This window comes from Corvus cornix, chromosome 6 (assembly GCF_000738735.6).
Source record: "Corvus cornix cornix isolate S_Up_H32 chromosome 6, ASM73873v5, whole genome shotgun sequence".
NCBI lineage: Eukaryota > Metazoa > Chordata > Aves > Passeriformes > Corvidae > Corvus > Corvus cornix.
Genome location: NC_046336.1, coordinates 11,937,765 through 11,954,868, shown reverse-complemented (window position 1 = coordinate 11,954,868; position 17,104 = coordinate 11,937,765). Strand labels below are relative to the sequence as shown.

Sequence of the window (17,104 nt, the reverse complement as noted above, 5' to 3'; positions counted from 1 at the left end):
GAATATTCTGTACAAAGTAGTGGAGAGAAGCGAATCAGGAGGTTGAATCAAACAGGATGAAGAAACCTGTTTACGCAAAATGACAAAACTGGTGTGAGAACAGGAGGCTTGTGAATAATAAAAGGTCTGCACTGGAAGTCATTTAACCATCAGAAGAAATTTGAAGCTTCCAATCAAGCCAACCCAACCACCCTGAAGGTTCTTATGTGGGAATGCAATATGCTTGTACAGCATTAATGACCTAGATCTGTCCCAGGTCTGTGTTCTACAGTTCCGTGACCCACTCAGTACTTTCAGCCATAAAAGACACACTTTTTTCCATCAGCCCATATTATCCACTAGTCTCATGACAGCTCTGAGAAGGCACTTCTGCAGGAGACAGACATACTGCTGCAGACACAATGCTCTCCCTGTCTGATCTGCCTACCTTGCAAAGAGGTGCTGATGTACAGAGTGTTGGGGGACCCTTGGATGAAAGGCACTAGATAAGTACAAAGCCTGAATACATATTAATAGTAGTACCAGACATGGTATCTGACAAAATAAACTGCCACTTGACCCAAGGCTGGGAAACAGAAAGCGATCTGCCCAGATGGGCAACACTGGCCCATAGATGTGATGGGATCCAAAAAGAAGTGTATGGAGCAGGGGAGGGAGCTGGAAGTGGGAGAGTCACTTCCTCACAGCATGCACTGTGCTTCCTGACTTCATCTGGTGGACACTAAACAGCTCTCACTGCTAGGAACAACATACAGCAAGGCTCAGCAGCCTGAGCTACTGCCATACACCTAAGGGACACCCAGGAAAGCATCAGAAGACACAGGCTGGGCAGAATGAAGCTGTATCTAAGCTCAGCATTCTGTTTTTAATGGAATTATTAAAACAAGTAGATACATAAAATATTATATAATAATAATAGAATTATTATTATATAAAACGTAGATGGTCTCTGCAGCACAGAGAACTCAATGTGCTTAGTCTTAAGCAGCTGGCAGGTAACAGACTTTCTGACCCAAACACATGACTTGACTGCTGTGTTTAATAGCAGTCTTTACCCCAGAAATCTGTCAATTTTTGTTTGAACCACTTGTCCTTTCAGTCTTAGTATCACTTATCAACAAGGTGTTAAAAACCTAATTACATAAATAAAATTTAATTTTATTCCACCTTGTACTCAAGAATGCTGTAATTCCTCACTATTGTCAAGAGCCTGAACCCATTCATCATCTACCCATGCCTGTATCAGAAAACTTTGTGCTTTGCATTCAGATGAGCATCTCTCTCTCCTCTTTCCTCTGCTTCTACGCTTCAGCAGGATATGATTTCAGACAGGTTTGGTATGAGAAAAATTGGAGTGTTCCCAGCCCCGGAAAGACCAAGCAGAGGTAGGGATGGGAGGTTTGTCTGTTTTTAGCAGATTAGATCCTGACCACTGAAGGTAACTTTACAAATCTTTTCTTTCATATCCTTCACAGAAACAGCTGGAAGTAAGTCTAGAAGCAAAACAAGGAACAAGAGTTACAAGAATATTATAAGTGGTTTTATTTGATCAGTGGTGAGTGTTGTTTCTGAAAGCTATGGAAGTTAATTTATAATGTTAGCAATTTGACAACCACTCTTTTTAGTAGGAACTCAGCTATTGTGTTTTGAAACAAACAGGATCTGACATGGGCAGGACCTTGCCTGTGGCTATGACTTGGCTAATATTTTATCAACTAGAAGCAAGGCTGGGCTGCAAAACCCTTCACCTTGTTTAACACGTCGGATCCAAGAGTTTGTCTTGGCTAATGTAACCAGAAGATCAGGGTTTACAAACCAAGGCATTTTTTCTAAACAGGTACAGGAGCCCCATCTGACACAAATACATTGGAAAGGCTACCCACAACTGCTAGACCCTACACGTTTCCCATAAAGCATCATAGGTTTTTGATGGACACAGAGATCAGAACACGGACAACAGTGGGAAAAAAGAGCCTGGGAACTCAGATAAAGCCCCAAAGTCAATGGACATTTGCTGATGACAGCACTGCACAGTTGGCTTTGGTGCTTGGCTCCTGGTACAACAATGACATAACGCTGTGTTTACTAGCAGGGAAATCTGAGGGTTGGAAATGGATCTGTAAAAAAACCACTAACACGTTTTTTTGACAAGCCAACAGATTAACATCTATTGTCACTGGGGCAAGGCCAGACTCGACTGGAAATGGTCCAGGAGTTTGATGTCACTGAGAGGCTCACAAGGACGTCAGCTGAAGAGCGTTCCCATGTCACCTCAGCATTTACTGCAGCGCTACTGCCTGAAGCCACCACCGCCTTCTGTTTAACCCTTTCTGCCACAACGTGCAGTAGGGAACATATCGGCCTTTCAGCAATAGAAGTTTGACCCAGATCTTCTACTGCTCATGTTAATCAGATGCAGAAGGTTGATAAAGGGCCAGGCAGGACAGGCTGCTGGCAGATAAAACACACATTTGATCAGGTCTGGACTGTCAGTCCTTTGCTAGTACTAACTAAAGTCTCTCTCTTTCTACAAATACAAACAGTGGACATCCTTTCTTCATTTGACTCCTTAGGATCTTTTCAAATCACCTGTGAGCCAAATCACATGGCCAGTTGCACCCTCACCCCATCTGAGTCAAAGTCTTTATCATAACCCAGGTAACGCCTCTCACACACAGTCAAGAAGTTTTAGCTCCACACAAGATGCCAGCAAAGGATACCTGGAACCCCATAAATACCAGTGCCTGGCAGAGAACAATCTCACTCTTATCAGATGAATCAGGTCCCTGATGACTCAGAATCACTGTCGGGATAACATGATGGGCAGAGCCCCAAAAGCCCTTGGCACACAGGGAAAGTGTTGGGTCACCTTTCCTCAGAGAAGGTAAAAACATTAGTGCTATGCTCTCAGAGCTTCCAGAGACCCTCCAATCCCAGAGGAAGGATCTGGTGATTGCCCACAAGATGCTCTTCAATCTAGCCCTACTGCATTTGGCAGAGCACCTAAAACTCCTGAATTAAGACAATGGGAAATAACCCCATGCTGTGGGCAGTGTTAGAGCTTGCCAGAAGAAGGGGGAAAAAATGGAACAATAAAAGAGTATTCTTAGGGTCTGGCCAGGACTGTGGCATCAGCTCTAATGGAACCAATTGCAAACTTCTGCTTTCCACCTCGTTTCTTTGACCATGCCCTCCTCTTGCTCCAATGCAGAGCAATCAGAAGTGAAAACAAAGCAAAGCACCTGTGTGCACAGACAGACAAAGACCTCACACCAAAACCCCAATCCCTACTGAACACCTGCTCACTCCCCCAATGTAACGAGAAGAATTCTGTAAAACAACAACCCCAATGGTTATTCTGGCCAACACCAGGGCATGCAGATGTAATCTCACTCACAGCTGAAAGGGTGGTGGAAAACCAGCACCACCACAGCCAAGCAGTCTGGCCAACACCATCAGCAGGGAAGCCAAGGGGCTGAGCAGCAGTGCCTTGCTCCCAACCCCAGCTGTGAGTCCTCAAACCCCACTCCCCTGGGCCAGAACCCGAGTTCTTTCAAAACAGGAGATCCCTCCAAGACAGCAGTGCCTCACACACCCGTCCACAGTCACCCTCTAGTGCCACCAGCAAATTGCCATTGCTGTTCAAAAGGCCACTGGTCCTTACAGCACGAGGACAGAGGGAGGTTTAAGGACAGACAGATGGACTCTCCTGCACAGACCACACCTGCAATCTCCAATTGTTACCCATGGAAAATTCACTGATAATATTTTTAGTTTAAATGGAACTATTTATTCTGGGGGTGTCTGTATTAAAAGACAAAATGCAAGCTACAGCTGCCCAGCTCAGAAACAGGTGGAAAGCTGCTTCTCCAAAACAGTCCAGAGTTTTGACACAGACTGCTACAATCACAAAGACAGCAGCAAAAGTTTAAACAGAAAATTTCTTCTTGAGCAATAACAGCCAAAACACTCTTCCATATGCTTCAAGTGAGAGTATTCCAGAGGCTGGCTATTGCACTAGATTCCTTTTGAGTAAAACATCCTGGGTTGTCTTTATAAAACACTTTTTGCTGAAAGGTTAGACGAAAACTTATCTGAATTCAGGGAAAAAAAAAAAAGAACTTGTTAAGGACATCCAGGACTTGTAAAATGCACAAGGTACACGCTACCTTCTGGTACGTGGAAAACCAGCATGGATGTTCCTCTAGAACAAGTAATTTTTTATTCTTCTCTAACAATATCTTGTTATTAACAGAAAATCAGCAGCCTTTTTATTGATAAAAAGGGGTATTACCACAAGTGCTGCTTCAGGGATTCTAGACAGTTTCACCTGATACAGATATATTTATAAAACACACACACAGAGCTTCCTATTGCTGGCTTTCCTCTGTGCGATCCCAGAAGCCAGCTCCAGAGCCTGTTTTAATTCCACTTGGGAAAATGCTGAACTGTCTTCCTGGGACATGTCTGGGAGATGGGGGGCGGGACATGCACTTAATCTGCTCTCCATGGCTTTCTTCCAGAAAAATACTTCACATATCCTTGTTTGTTTGTTTTTAAATTCTAAGTGATTTTAATGCCAGTGAAAGTTGCTGGAGCGATAGCTCTGGGAAACTGCAGGCCCCCCACTTAGGCACTAGCAGGGGCTGTGCCAGCTGCCCTGATTTTGCTAAAGACCAGGAGCTCAGCTCAGCTGCCTCTTCTAGCATCCGTCCCAGGAAAAACCATCCCTCAGCTCAGGCTGCTCAAGATGAGGCAGGTGTCAGAGCATCAAATTTTCAAGCAAAGTAAATATACTGAGCTCAGAGACAGAGCAGCAAAGCACTTGTAGGGCATGGGAATTGAAAAACACTTAAAACTGATTTTCAAAGTATTTTGCTTGGGGTCAGAGGGGTTTACTGGCAGGCTTGCACCTTCCGGAGAGGGGAAAATGAGGAATAACCTTCTAGGCACAAAAAATACATGCATGAATTAATGCATAAATAATAGATAACCTTAGTCAAAGAGTAGGAAAATCTCACAGGATGCTGAGGGAGCAATTAGAAATCTCATTTTCACAAGAGTTAGGAAAGCAGTAATTGAGATGTTCTCAGTTGCATCAAGCCCCCGAGGGTACAAGAAAGCTTGGCAAGAAGATTCCACCTGTGCCAGGGAGCTTTCCTGACAGGTGATATGGAGACACCAGAGAGAGGTCAGACAGCAGCAGCCAGCAGCCTGCTGCCAAGGACTACTCCCAGAAAGACCATACTCCATGCTTCACCTCAAGTACTTCCACAGACCCCAGGGCTCCAAGACAGGGAGGAACGACCATGAGGAACAGGCTCAGAGTTGACAAGCACGGCTGGCATCCTAGATGTGTGTTTCCTCAGAGGGGAATGTAGCTCTTATGTCATCCCATTCACTCCCGTGTCGGCTGAGCACCGCCAGGGAAGCAATGGCCTCGCTCCCGTTTCCGGATGACAACCTGACCTTGGCCATCCCGCAACCTCTGCTCCCAGGGGTGGCCCTGCCAGGAGAGGAAGACGACCCAAACTTGGGGGTTTCAAAACTGATGCCAGCAGTCAGCCCTGAGGTAACACCTGCATCTTTACACTTTTTATAAAGTGAGTAAATCCTGTTGGCTTTGCAGCAGAGCTCACTGAGATCCAGAGAGCCTAAAGGCCACACTGGTTAAAGGCTCTTCTACCACACTGCACAATGTCCTGTGTGTATCATACTGGACGTTTGTTCAAACCTTTCTGGGTGATTTATGAACTTCATGTGTTAAAGTTTGCCTTTATAGGCATGCCCTGGACAGCGGAGAACCACGCTTCCAGTATTTCTGGGGCAGCTTGGAAGATTGCAGTAAAGGAGACGGAATGGCGGTGTGGAGCTCCTGTTTAAACACAGCTCTGGTCAGTAGAGATTTGGCATGTTTCTCCCTATGAACAGAGATTGGGGTGTTTTCCTTGTAAACAAGTTTGCATCAAGCCTATAAAACCACGCTGCTGACTACTGAGAGCATCAGAGCCCAGTGCATCCCTGCGTTTAGCCAGCGTGGTTTATAGGAAAAATAAAACACGCCCCACTGGTGAGAGAAACAGTGCCAGCAACGTATCAAAACATTATTATTGCCAGTCAGGTTTCAAACACAGCATGTGTGGGACCACACACACATTTATGGACACTTAGAGACTATGAATATTTTATTCTGTCCAATGAGTCAACTCTCACAAACTGAAGAAGTTGCATTATAATAATACAGAATTACAGCCTTGTTGTGAAGCCATGGTACACCCAGAGCAGTCAGTGTCTACTAAGACCAATTAGAAATACACTGCAGCAAACCAGTGCAACATGTGATACTCTGATGGAGACACAAATCTGGGGATGTGTATTCTGCCCACAAAAGCAGAATGATTCCAGTCCAAGGACTTGGTTGGTTACCTACACATTGAGCTCCTCTTCCAAAAACTGGAATAAGAAGCAGCTTTGTCAAAATCAAAAAGCATGAGAGGACCAATTAACACCATTACCACACTTAAGCACTTACAAGTACTACAATGCATAGAGTAGTTCTTTGCTCTACCTTCACCCCAGGGCAATCTAAAGGTTATTATCCTTCCTCATGCCCATTTTTTGCAATAAGGCCTAAATGCTCACCGGACAGCAGCCTGGGTTACCACTATGCCATGACAATCACCTGCTCAGCTGGTCGAGATTGTCTCACTGCTCCCACCTGCCTGTCCCTGTGTGTCATCACCTGTCCCTGACAGCCCAGTGCAGACACCATCTTTCAGGTCTGTCTGCACATGCTTTAGTGCAAAAGCCTCCTTGCTTTGTAATAAATGCTCTCATGCATTCCAACCCTCGTCTCATATTTATAAATACATACAATGAGAATACCATATAACTGACATCTAGTGAATGTGAGCTTGAAGGAGTAAATTGGTATTATTACTGTATATTTATCTCAAAGGTAGAGCAAAGAGTGAGAACACTGAAGTGGGAAGGCTCTGACTAAGCTGAAAGATATTCCACTTTAAAATCCTTTGAGGTGAAGAAAATCACCTGGTTTCCTTTTGTTTTACCCCCCCCCCCAAAAAGCGATGATGTCCCTGCCCAAAAGAGAATAACAAACAGATCCTGGAGACTGAATTTTTGCGTTTAAAGTAAAGACAAAGGAAAATGCATTCTATTAAAAAACTTAGTAATTACAAACTTCTCAGTAAAAGTTTCAATAAAGCCTCTCTAGAGGTGTGAACCAAAGCCCAGGAAAGTTACTGGGAGGGTTTTTTCCATCAACTTGACTGTATTTGGCTTTGACACTACCTGATTAAACAGCAGACACCACCAATTTCAAACAGTATGCTACTGTGCTGCTCTCTGCCTTCTCCATGCAATATTTACACAGCACGCTCCAGGCGAGAAGGTGTCTGCTCTGGCTACATGAAAGCATCCAGCCTCACAATGTCACACACCACACGGTGCTGTCAGCCCCTCTCATGATCCTGCTCTTCCCTGTGGTTTCTGGGGACCAGTTCCCTTTGCGTGAGGAGGCACAGATTAAGAGGATACAGCATGAAAAACGAAGATCAAAAAAAAGAAAACCATTTCACATTAGAAGGTCCAGCTGCTTCCTCCCAAATGACTAAATTAGAGAGCTTGTACGTCACCTCCTGCCTCAGGTAGGGTCACATTGAATCCCTCTTCCTGTTTAATCCATATAAAATGGGAAATGGGTTTTGAGGAAGACAATGATTGAATAAGAGAACAGTATTTTTTCAGACTGTGTACTTTTTGTCAGATAATTGCAAGACTGCTTTGAAAGCCAAAGAAAATAACACAAAATGCTGCCACACACTTCATGGATGGCTTTGCGTCAACCACTTAACTTCTTGCCTCATGTTCCCAGTGAGGGTACCAGCATGTATCCTACCCTGCAGGGACGGGAGGAGGCAATGCCTTGGAGCTGGGTCTCTAAGGGCCGGCGGTGTGGGTGAGATGCACAGACAAGCTGCTCTGGGATGCAGGAAGTCTGGGCTCCCTTTCCTATTCCAACAATTGCTTCCTTAGGATGTCTGTTCACCTCTCTCCATGATTTGGCGTCTCAGTTCCTCTCCCTTTTAACTCAAAAGCAGTGAGACTGGTGTAATTTTGACTACAACCCATCAAGCTGTATTGCACCAGTGGGCTCCAGCACCCACACACTGACCCCAGGCAGGGCTCTCGTGAAGCCAGAGGTCACTTGCAGCTGTCAGCAGCCAAAAGCATTTGTGCTGTCTCTTAGGACATCATCTCCCTGGCAACCAAGTCCCAGTGAAAGTCAATAGCAGCATCTTCATCGTTTTTAAAATGGAACTTGGAGGCTTGTGGAGCTGTTGCCCCCAGCTCATGGACTTGCTAAAAGCTTTGCCCTGAGCTTTCATTTGGCTGCCCTCCCAGCACACTCAACCACAGGGGAGCCAGTGCAGGCAGCCTGCTGGGACATAAAGCCTCCTGATTATTTCATCCTGCTCTGACCACCACAAATCGGGACAACCACCTTGTCTCTTTATTGATAGATAATCTATTCCAAAGGCTGGAGACAGCCACTTGCTTAGCAAACTGTTGAATTTAGATACCACTATCTCTTGGCTGAATGTTACCAGCCCAAAGCTCTGCTGGAAGAAAGAACTGGGAATGCTCCTTGATCTACTGGGCTCCCTGACTGCGTTGAAGCAGCCTCAAGTTGCACTGAACAACTCATTTGATGAGCCAAGCAGGGGGAATGCAGCTCCTTCTCCCAAGGCAGCAATTCCTTCTCCCAGGCATACTAACACAAGAACAAAGATCCTTACCACTAAGCCATGTCCAGACTCTCCCCATCAGTGCTGGCCACAGTAAAACCAGCAGCTTGCAACAAAGAATAAAGCCATGAAGGTGCCTGATTGCATCGGAGTTGCTCAAGTCTGAGCAGTAAAAGCAGGAGCAGCCAAGAGACAAGGAGCAGAGCTTGACCCCAAGCAGTACAAGATTTTTCTTCAAAGCACGCTGACATTTTACAACAGGTCATTTGTGACAAGCACACTCACATTCTCCTGGGAGCAGTGCTGAAACCCTGCACAGCAGAACTCAATCCCTTAAAAGTCAGCAATGCCAGTACCCCAAGGAGGTTAGCAACCATATCCATGCAGCAGAGAGATTCCTACAAGAGATCTCGAGGCATTCAAAGGTGGCATTAGGAAACAATTGCCCTGGGGAGGAACTGGGACAGTATACAGGCATCTCAGATGACTGAAATCAGCAATGCACCTCAGTCTACCTGGAAGGAGACAGAGCAGCCACTTGTAAGCCAAGAGCGTTTTACCTTACTTCTATGCTGGATAAAGTTGAAAAACACACAAAGCCCAACTGCAACAGGAGTAGATCAGTGCTGAAAGAGAAAATCTCTATTGATGTATCCATCTCTGCCCTTGGGATAACACAGGCACACTTAAGAGACCTCAGAAATGACCTCAAGCATATAAACGTCTGGTGAGATAATGCACATCAGTAACTGCTCAGTCCTCAGCAGAAAAGCAAGTGGTAAGAGAGCGGGGTGGGGGAGCCTGTTCATCTGGCTTCTAATGAATGTTTACCGTCTCCCAGGTCTGCAAAGCAGTGAACAGGTGAAGGTGCTAACCCAATCTCATCTCCCTGGGAGCAAGATCAAGCACATCTGGTAGGCAGAGGCTCCCTTCCGGGCTGGTAAAGGAGCCAGACATTTGGGTAAAGGGTAAGCTATCTGCCTAAAGATAACCTGGGAGCAGAGAGAGGGGAGGGGAGGTGTCTTCTTTAAGCTCCACGATGGATAGCTAAAGGAGGCAAGCATCAACAGTGGATCCTTTTAAATACATAATGCACTTCTGGTTTGGGATCATTTCATGCTTAGTTCAGACAATCACAGTTTCAGACCAAAAGCCAGAGAAGCTACCCCATAAACAGATCAAACCTCATCAATTGAGAAGAGAGAGCTTCAGACTCTTTAATGCTTAGCAGGGGCTGGAAAACGGATTTGGATTTTGTTACCAGCTTTTTCTCTTCAGAATGATTAACTGGCACCTTCAACCATTAACTGCACTGTCCTAATCCACCCAGCTTCACTGCAGCACTGCTCAGCCAATGTGTGAGCCCTCTTGCATCAGGGGTCTTTCCAACAAACCCAGACTTGACCTTCCTGACATTGTTCTTGTTAAAAGAAAAGGGAAGGGGGAAAGCATGGAGATTTAACATTTTTAAAGTATTATCAAGTGCAAATCAATTTTTAAAAGATCATCAGTATGGGGAAATAGGAAATCAATTTGGAAAGTCAATGCTCTAAGAGCAGCAGTAGCTCGTGTTGGGGATATACCATACAAGAGGCATGTGGTTATTGATCCAACCTTCTGTTTACCCTTTCACATGCCGCCAGCCAGGGCCCCCAGCCAGCCAGGTGGTGTTGTGCTACCCAGTCGCTGACAGGGAAGCAGAGGGAAGTACTGCAGACTCCTTCCCTAGCAAGGATTTCCCAGAAGAGGGCAGAGAGCTGGCTGGGTTCCTATCAAGTAGCACTGGAGCCAAGATTTTAATCTATTCCCACAGGCAGAGCCCTATTCAACTTCCAGTGAGGTATTAAACTCTTCAGAAGTTTCACACACACGGGATCATAGCAGAGGATATGTAAAGAGGTCTTCTTTCTTTAACTTTCTTGAGTCAAGGCCACAAAAGCTGTGCTCATGTCATGAAAGACACCTGCTCCAGGCAATGATTCCTGGCAGCTAAGCCAAGCAGTGCAGGGGCTTATGTGCTACTCACATTTAGCCCTCTCCATGTGCTCAGAATGCCTAAGGTGTGCCTTCATCTCTCCAGGTTCCACTATGGTCCTGAAAGATCACAATTAAAAGGAGAGATAGTCTTGTTAAAACACCTGCAATACTTAGGTCACCATCCACCAGAGAAACACATCGTTACTGTGGTGCCAAGGCACGTTTGCATGGCCTGAAGGCTTGGCATGAAGACATTTATGGATGCTGGAGATAGAAAAGCTTTTTGATATTTTAAAGCCACATAGGGCAAAGAGCATAAAGCTTTGCACTCTCCAAACTATCCACAGGCAATGGAGAGAGCTAAATCCTAAGTGATGCTTATATTAATCTTAGAAGGAAATAGTTGTTTCATGTTAAAAAAAGAGCACAGAACCAAAGTAACAGCAATCAGTGGGTCACACCCAGGGAATTAAATTCTTCGAAAGCACGGGTTCACCCTCAGTGAGTTACTCCAGCCAAAGCCAGATGATCCAATTGTGCTGAAAACTATACAGCCTCAAATGGAAACCAAGTGGGAGAAAAGGCAGACACACCACTAGTCACCCAAACAAACCATTTAGTTTGTGGGATTTTGGCCGAGAACTGGACACATGGAGGTGTGGAGCTGTTGTACAGAAGACATTATTAGTAAAGGTGTACAGTGAGAAGGGTGAAGGGAAAGAAACAAATTTGCCACTAGAAGCATTACAGAGACCTTCTTGGAATAGTCTAGGTTCCTGTTTATTAAAATGCAATGACAATGATCATCAAGGAAAAAGATGTGTTTCTACAGGTAAACACAGGAAATATTTTCTTTCAAACCCTGTAAACACAGGGTTTAAATCCTTGTTTTCTGGTCATTTTCCGGCAAACAAGAAACGAACAGTGTCAATTTCGCTTGGCAATCCAAGAGACTGGAAGAAATTGGAACCTCTTGGAAGGCATTGTTACCAGTTCTTTTGTGTATTTTGGTGCTTGGCAGATGTACTTCTCTGATGCTGAATTGCCACCACCTTTCATGTGAGATAACACCCTGCAGCGGCGTCGGCAAAAACTAAAGAAGCCTTTCCCACCTGGAGGCAGTGAGTGCGTAATAGACTGAATGCACAGGCTCAGCTGCAACCTGAGAGGACATAAGACCTAAAACTTCCACTCCTACGAATTGGGCACAAGATGCTTAATTCCATGGTAGACAAGAGTTTCAGCTTTACAAGTCTGCATCTCCCAGCAACATAGTGCCCTCTAGCCTTAAACTGGATTACGGTTTAAGCCTCAGAGAAAAAAAGCTCAGTGATATGCAATACTAATATAAAGGTTTAAGTCCAATCTTTGGCCTTATCGTTTCAACAATCCATTCAGCTGCTGATCAGCTCTGGAGAAATCTGGCAGACACACAATGCCAGGAAACACAGTATACTCAGAGCAATTTCACACCAGACGCAACACCCCCTCAGGCTTTTCCTTCCCAAAGCTGGAAGATCTACCTTCTCTATAGACAAAATGCAACTTTCTGTGTTTTAAAATACATGTTGTATCTTGAGAAACAGTTAAAGGATTTGGTGCAACTAAAACCCAGGAAGCCAGAGAGAAGAAAAGATACTTCTCTACTAATGTGGAGAGGGAAAAGCTACTGACTATGCTGCAAACTCCTTCAGGCAAAGACACCTCCACATGACAGGCTGCAACACAGGAGTCCGGGAAGATTGTTAAAAACTCTCCTCTAATGCTGTGCTATTGGCAGTAAGGTGTGAAAGGAAGGTGAAAGAGAGATAAAAGAGATCCAAACGCTGAGTCTGCCTTGGTAACCATGCACACCAGCTGCCCCCTCAAAAAAGGTCTGAATCTAACTTAGGGGTGAGAAGGAGCAAAGATGCGCTAAGCACCGCCGGCTCCCCGATCCCGCCAGCAGCCGAGCCTTGCTCCGCTCCCCACCGAGCACCCCAGCCAGGATGGGGACAACACTGCCCCATCCTGCGCCGGGACTTGTGAGAAAGAAGGGAAGATCCACGTTCCGAGGGGAAGGAAACTTCAGAATGGTAACATTAAAACGAGCCAAGAACCAAACGAGGTGAAAGACGGTGAGGAAGAAGAGCCGCACCTCCACAGCAAGAGGCCGCGGGGAGCCCCGCGGGCGCCTCACCTGGGGCCGGCGTCTCTGGGCAGGCGAGGGACGGCTCTGGACACGGCTCCGGACAAGGCTCCGGACACCGCTCCGGACAAGGCTCCGGACACCGCTCCGCGCCCGGCCCGGCCCCCCCGCACACGTGCGCACCCCCGCGCCTCGCCGGGCCCCGCCGGCACTCACGTAGTGCTTCGAGGGGTTCCTGCGCTTCTCCACGTCCACCACGTTGGCGTCCAGCACGCTGTAGGACAGCATCTTCGCGCACCCCGGCGCGGCTCCGCCGCTCCCTGCCGGCGCTGGCAGCACCCTCCGCCGCGCGATGCCGGCCGGGCGGCAGGGAGACAGGCAAGGGAGGATGATGCCCCGGTGCCGGCTCCGCCCCTGCCGCGGCGGCGGCTCCCTGCAGCCCAGCCCCCGCTCCGCTCCCTGCCCGCTGCCCCGGGGCTGCGCGGCCACTGCGGCGACGGCAGCGGCGGCGGGAGGGGCCGGGCCGGGCCGGGCCGGGCCGGCGGCTCCGCCCCCGGGCGGCCCCGGGGGGCTCCGGCGGGCCGGGAGCCACCGCCCCCGTGTGCCGGAGATGGCGGGCGGCCCCTGCTCTCTGCCGGGGTACCGCGGCCCGGCCTCGAGGAGAGCCCGGGGGAAGGGGCGGCCCGGGGCAGGGGGAGCGCGGGATGCCCCAGGGCGCTCCGTCGCTGCAGAAAGGGTCCGAAACACCCTCCCCGAGCGGCCGGCCAAGGTCACGCCGGAAACCCGCGAGTGAAGGGCCGAGCCCGCTCCCACCGGGCTCCAGCTGGGAGCTCAAGGCCGGCCACCGCTTGGGAAGGTCCCCACTGCCCTGTCCCGCGGGAACACACAGGGGTCAGAGCTGGATGAAGGTTGCACAGACCCTCTGTTATGAGGGCTTCTAGAACTATAAACCTGTTTTGGTTTTTTGTATATACATGCACAGGTAAATGGGAATCATCTTCCTCAGTCCCACTCCAAGAAGAGTTTGCCCCAGAAATTTCAGGTGGTTTTTGTTCCTTTTCAATATTGCGTCATTACTTTGAATATGATTATTTTAAAATTATGTAAGAAATGGGAACTTCAGTGTGATCTTCCAGCCCTCAGCTTGTTTCTTGATATTCATTAGCTATTCACCAAATTAACTGAAGTTACTAAGATCCCTCCTTCCTCTGAAGTCTCTTGAATAGCATCCCGTGTAGATTTTCCAGTAAGATTCCAGAGTGCTGCTGACAGCTCAAGACCTGCCAGCCCAGGAGTGCAAAGAGGACCAGCTCCTGACGAAATAAGCTTCTTCATTTACAGTCAGAACAGTCCATCTCAATGTGATTTCCTTTGACGTGCTCTAGGCACAATTTCTGAATCAGAACTTTTACAATGTTACTGGCCCTGAAACAACAATCATGAGACAGACACCAGAGTCACCAAGCCTTAGGTATTTGGGCCAGAAGGCTGGCATTAAAAAGTGGCTGCGTTCAAACCATAGCAGGTTTCCACAGGCAGCTTAAGGAAAAGGAAAAAAAAAAAGGCAGGAGCAGCCCCATCAATGCAGAAGATATCAACTGCTGCCAGGTGGGAAACATGATGGCATAATGACAAGGACAGATGCTCTGAGCCAGCCTTCTCCTCCCTCCTCAGCTAATATACACAGTTTACCAAAATAAATGACCTGACATAAAACGCTAAAATCCCAGCATCCCACCCCAGGAGGTGCACAGGTATACATGACACAAGAAGGGCGACAGAGGGGAAAACTCATGTACCCACTGGCACTTTCAAGGCTTGTCTTATCTTCTTCAAAGCACCCTCTTCTCTTCTTTGAGGGACTTCCTACCTCTAATCCTCATACATGACACAAGGCAGAAGAACAATTATTTACATTAGAAACCTTTGCTGTTTAGACTGGCCAAGAAGTCCCTGGTGTGCAGAGCAAACAAAGAAGATTCTTTCTCCAAAATGTAAATATTCAAATAACCCATTGATAAAAATATTATTGGCGTGGCCAGTCTTTTGGGTCTTGGATGCCTGTTCCCTGTGAACCATTATCAATATACGTCACACATTCCATCCCCTTCTCCTATCACCCTGTCCAAAAAAAAAGAATAAAGGGTCCCCTCCATTGTTGAAAACACTCAGAGTTTGTTTTAAAACAGCTTTCAAAACATGTCATTGTGAGGGAGAGACAAAATACATCATTCTCCAAACACCCTGCCCCATGCTTCCTGACATTCTTATTAATTGGCATCTTTTTACTGATACTCTTCTCATCTGCTCTTGTAAGGAAGGAGCTTCTATTTTCAACCAAACCTGAGACCAGTGCCTTGGGGTTGGTGCCCCTTTGGTGTCTACCCCGTTCTTTCACAGCATCTGGTCCTCTGTTCACCTTTCCTCTATTCAACAGGGTTTGATTCTCCTCCTCTCCAGACAACCTTCCCCACCTGTGAAGCCTGGCCAGCATTTGTACCTCTGTCCCCCTCCTCCTCCATCATCTGATGGGTTTGTGCTCACGGCCACCTCCTGCTCTCCTTGTTTGCTTGCTGCATCTGTCCATGCACGTAGGAAAAATGTGTGTTGCCAGGGGCATGGATAGTTCTTTTAAAACATGTACAACACCCAGTCTACTGGGAGTCCAATCTCCAAGTATTGCAAAGCTGGCAGAGAAATACCCAAAACCCTTATTATGCTGCAGGCTTGGGAAAATCTGCTCCTGTCTTAGGCAGCAGCTGGGAAACTGAAGCTGACGGCACTTCCCAGCCTTGTTTTGGAGAGCCGGGCTCCGGCTGCTGGGACTGAATGAAAGCGAGCCTGGGTATGCAGTGAGGAGCACAGCAGGCTGGGTGCCTGGCCAACCCCACGTGCAGAACAGCCTGCACCTGACCAGGGCTATGAACATGAGGCTGAGACACTGAGAATTTGCAGGGAAATAACTAACTCTAGAGATTTTAGTGCTAAAAACTCCTAGCATTTACTATTTTCTTTTTTTAAAGCCCCCATTACCGAAGTCCTATCATTGCATGGGAATATCACTGCTATTATAACAATTTTAACACATATTAATATAAGTATTAACTGCTGATTTAATAACTCCTCTTCAAAGACTCATGCTTCTGATAAAATTCACCTGAGGAACACCCTGGGAAATTCAGCTTCTGAAGGCTGAAATAAACCAGCTATTTTTAAAAGCTTTTTTCTACTCTTTTGCTAGGAGGGTATTTGGGCAAAGATTCTTTTTTTGCTTTTTTTAGACCAAACAGGTAATCACATTAGCCTCACAGACCTAGTGCAGCTACAGCCCAGCAGCCTGGACTCTGCTCCAATTACAGCAAAAATTACAGCAAAAGCTGATGCGTGACAGAATGTGTGTGTGTGATGTTGTCAGAGCTGGAGCATGACTTGAGTTTTCATATTTCAAGAGGACTCTGTCATGCTGGCAAATTTTTTGTAAATAAGCATTTGAGTTGTAAATTGAAAACACTTGGATCGTTAAATCAGTGAGAAAATAAAACAAGGGACATGCTTTTCCATGCTCCATTAGGGCCACTTCTAATGCCTCTTATTAATTCATGGCATTGTAGATAGGTAGCTGCCCCTAAATGTTAACCATGCTGGGGTCTAATAGCCCTGTCTGTGGTGGCTGCAGTTGTTGTTAAAGATGATTTTCCTTTCTGTTTTCTGGCTGGGCAGCCAGGTGGAACACAGTGTTTTCCTGTCCCACTAACTGAAGAGGCTCTAACGGTGCTCAGCACCCTGGGGAGAAGTAAAATGCCATGAGCTCAGCCCCCTGGGGGAAGGGGAACTGTGCAGTGCTGTGCATGACAGATTAGCCACACAACTCATTACTGGCAACTGGAGTTGCATGCATAATCTGCTAGACATGGTACTAGAGATGTGCCCCTTAGGGTTTTATTGGCTCTGATGTGCAACAGCACAACACAGAGCCTTTGTTACACTCTCATCTCAGCTTCTGTACTTACAAAACCTCAGCTTCTTAAAAAGGCTGCTTTCCATGCAGCCCTTCCACTTCAGTGTTTCAACATATACGGCTTTTGATAGGAATGACAGGAATGGTAGAGCCTGTCTGGCATTCAAATTTCAAACTTTGAAACAAAGCACGGCATGATCTTTTTTCTTATTTTTTTTAAAGCCAATTGCATTTCATCTTCTTGGGAGATTACTGCTCTTCAAATGAAATTCA

The 17,104-nt window shown here is 46.7% G+C and overlaps 1 protein-coding gene across 1 annotated transcript in view; it reads right to left on the bottom strand.

Moving 5' to 3' along the window:
• Positions 1-13,301, bottom strand: part of SH3PXD2A (SH3 and PX domains 2A) — a 253,922-nt gene extending 240,621 nt beyond the window's left edge. Inside the window, exon 1 of the mRNA XM_039553504.1 lies at positions 13,090-13,301. Coding sequence (XP_039409438.1) covers positions 13,090-13,161 — 72 coding nt within the window. The 5' untranslated portion in view covers positions 13,162-13,301. The remainder of the gene's footprint in view (positions 1-13,089) is intronic.
• Positions 13,302-17,104: the final 3,803 nt, after the last annotated feature.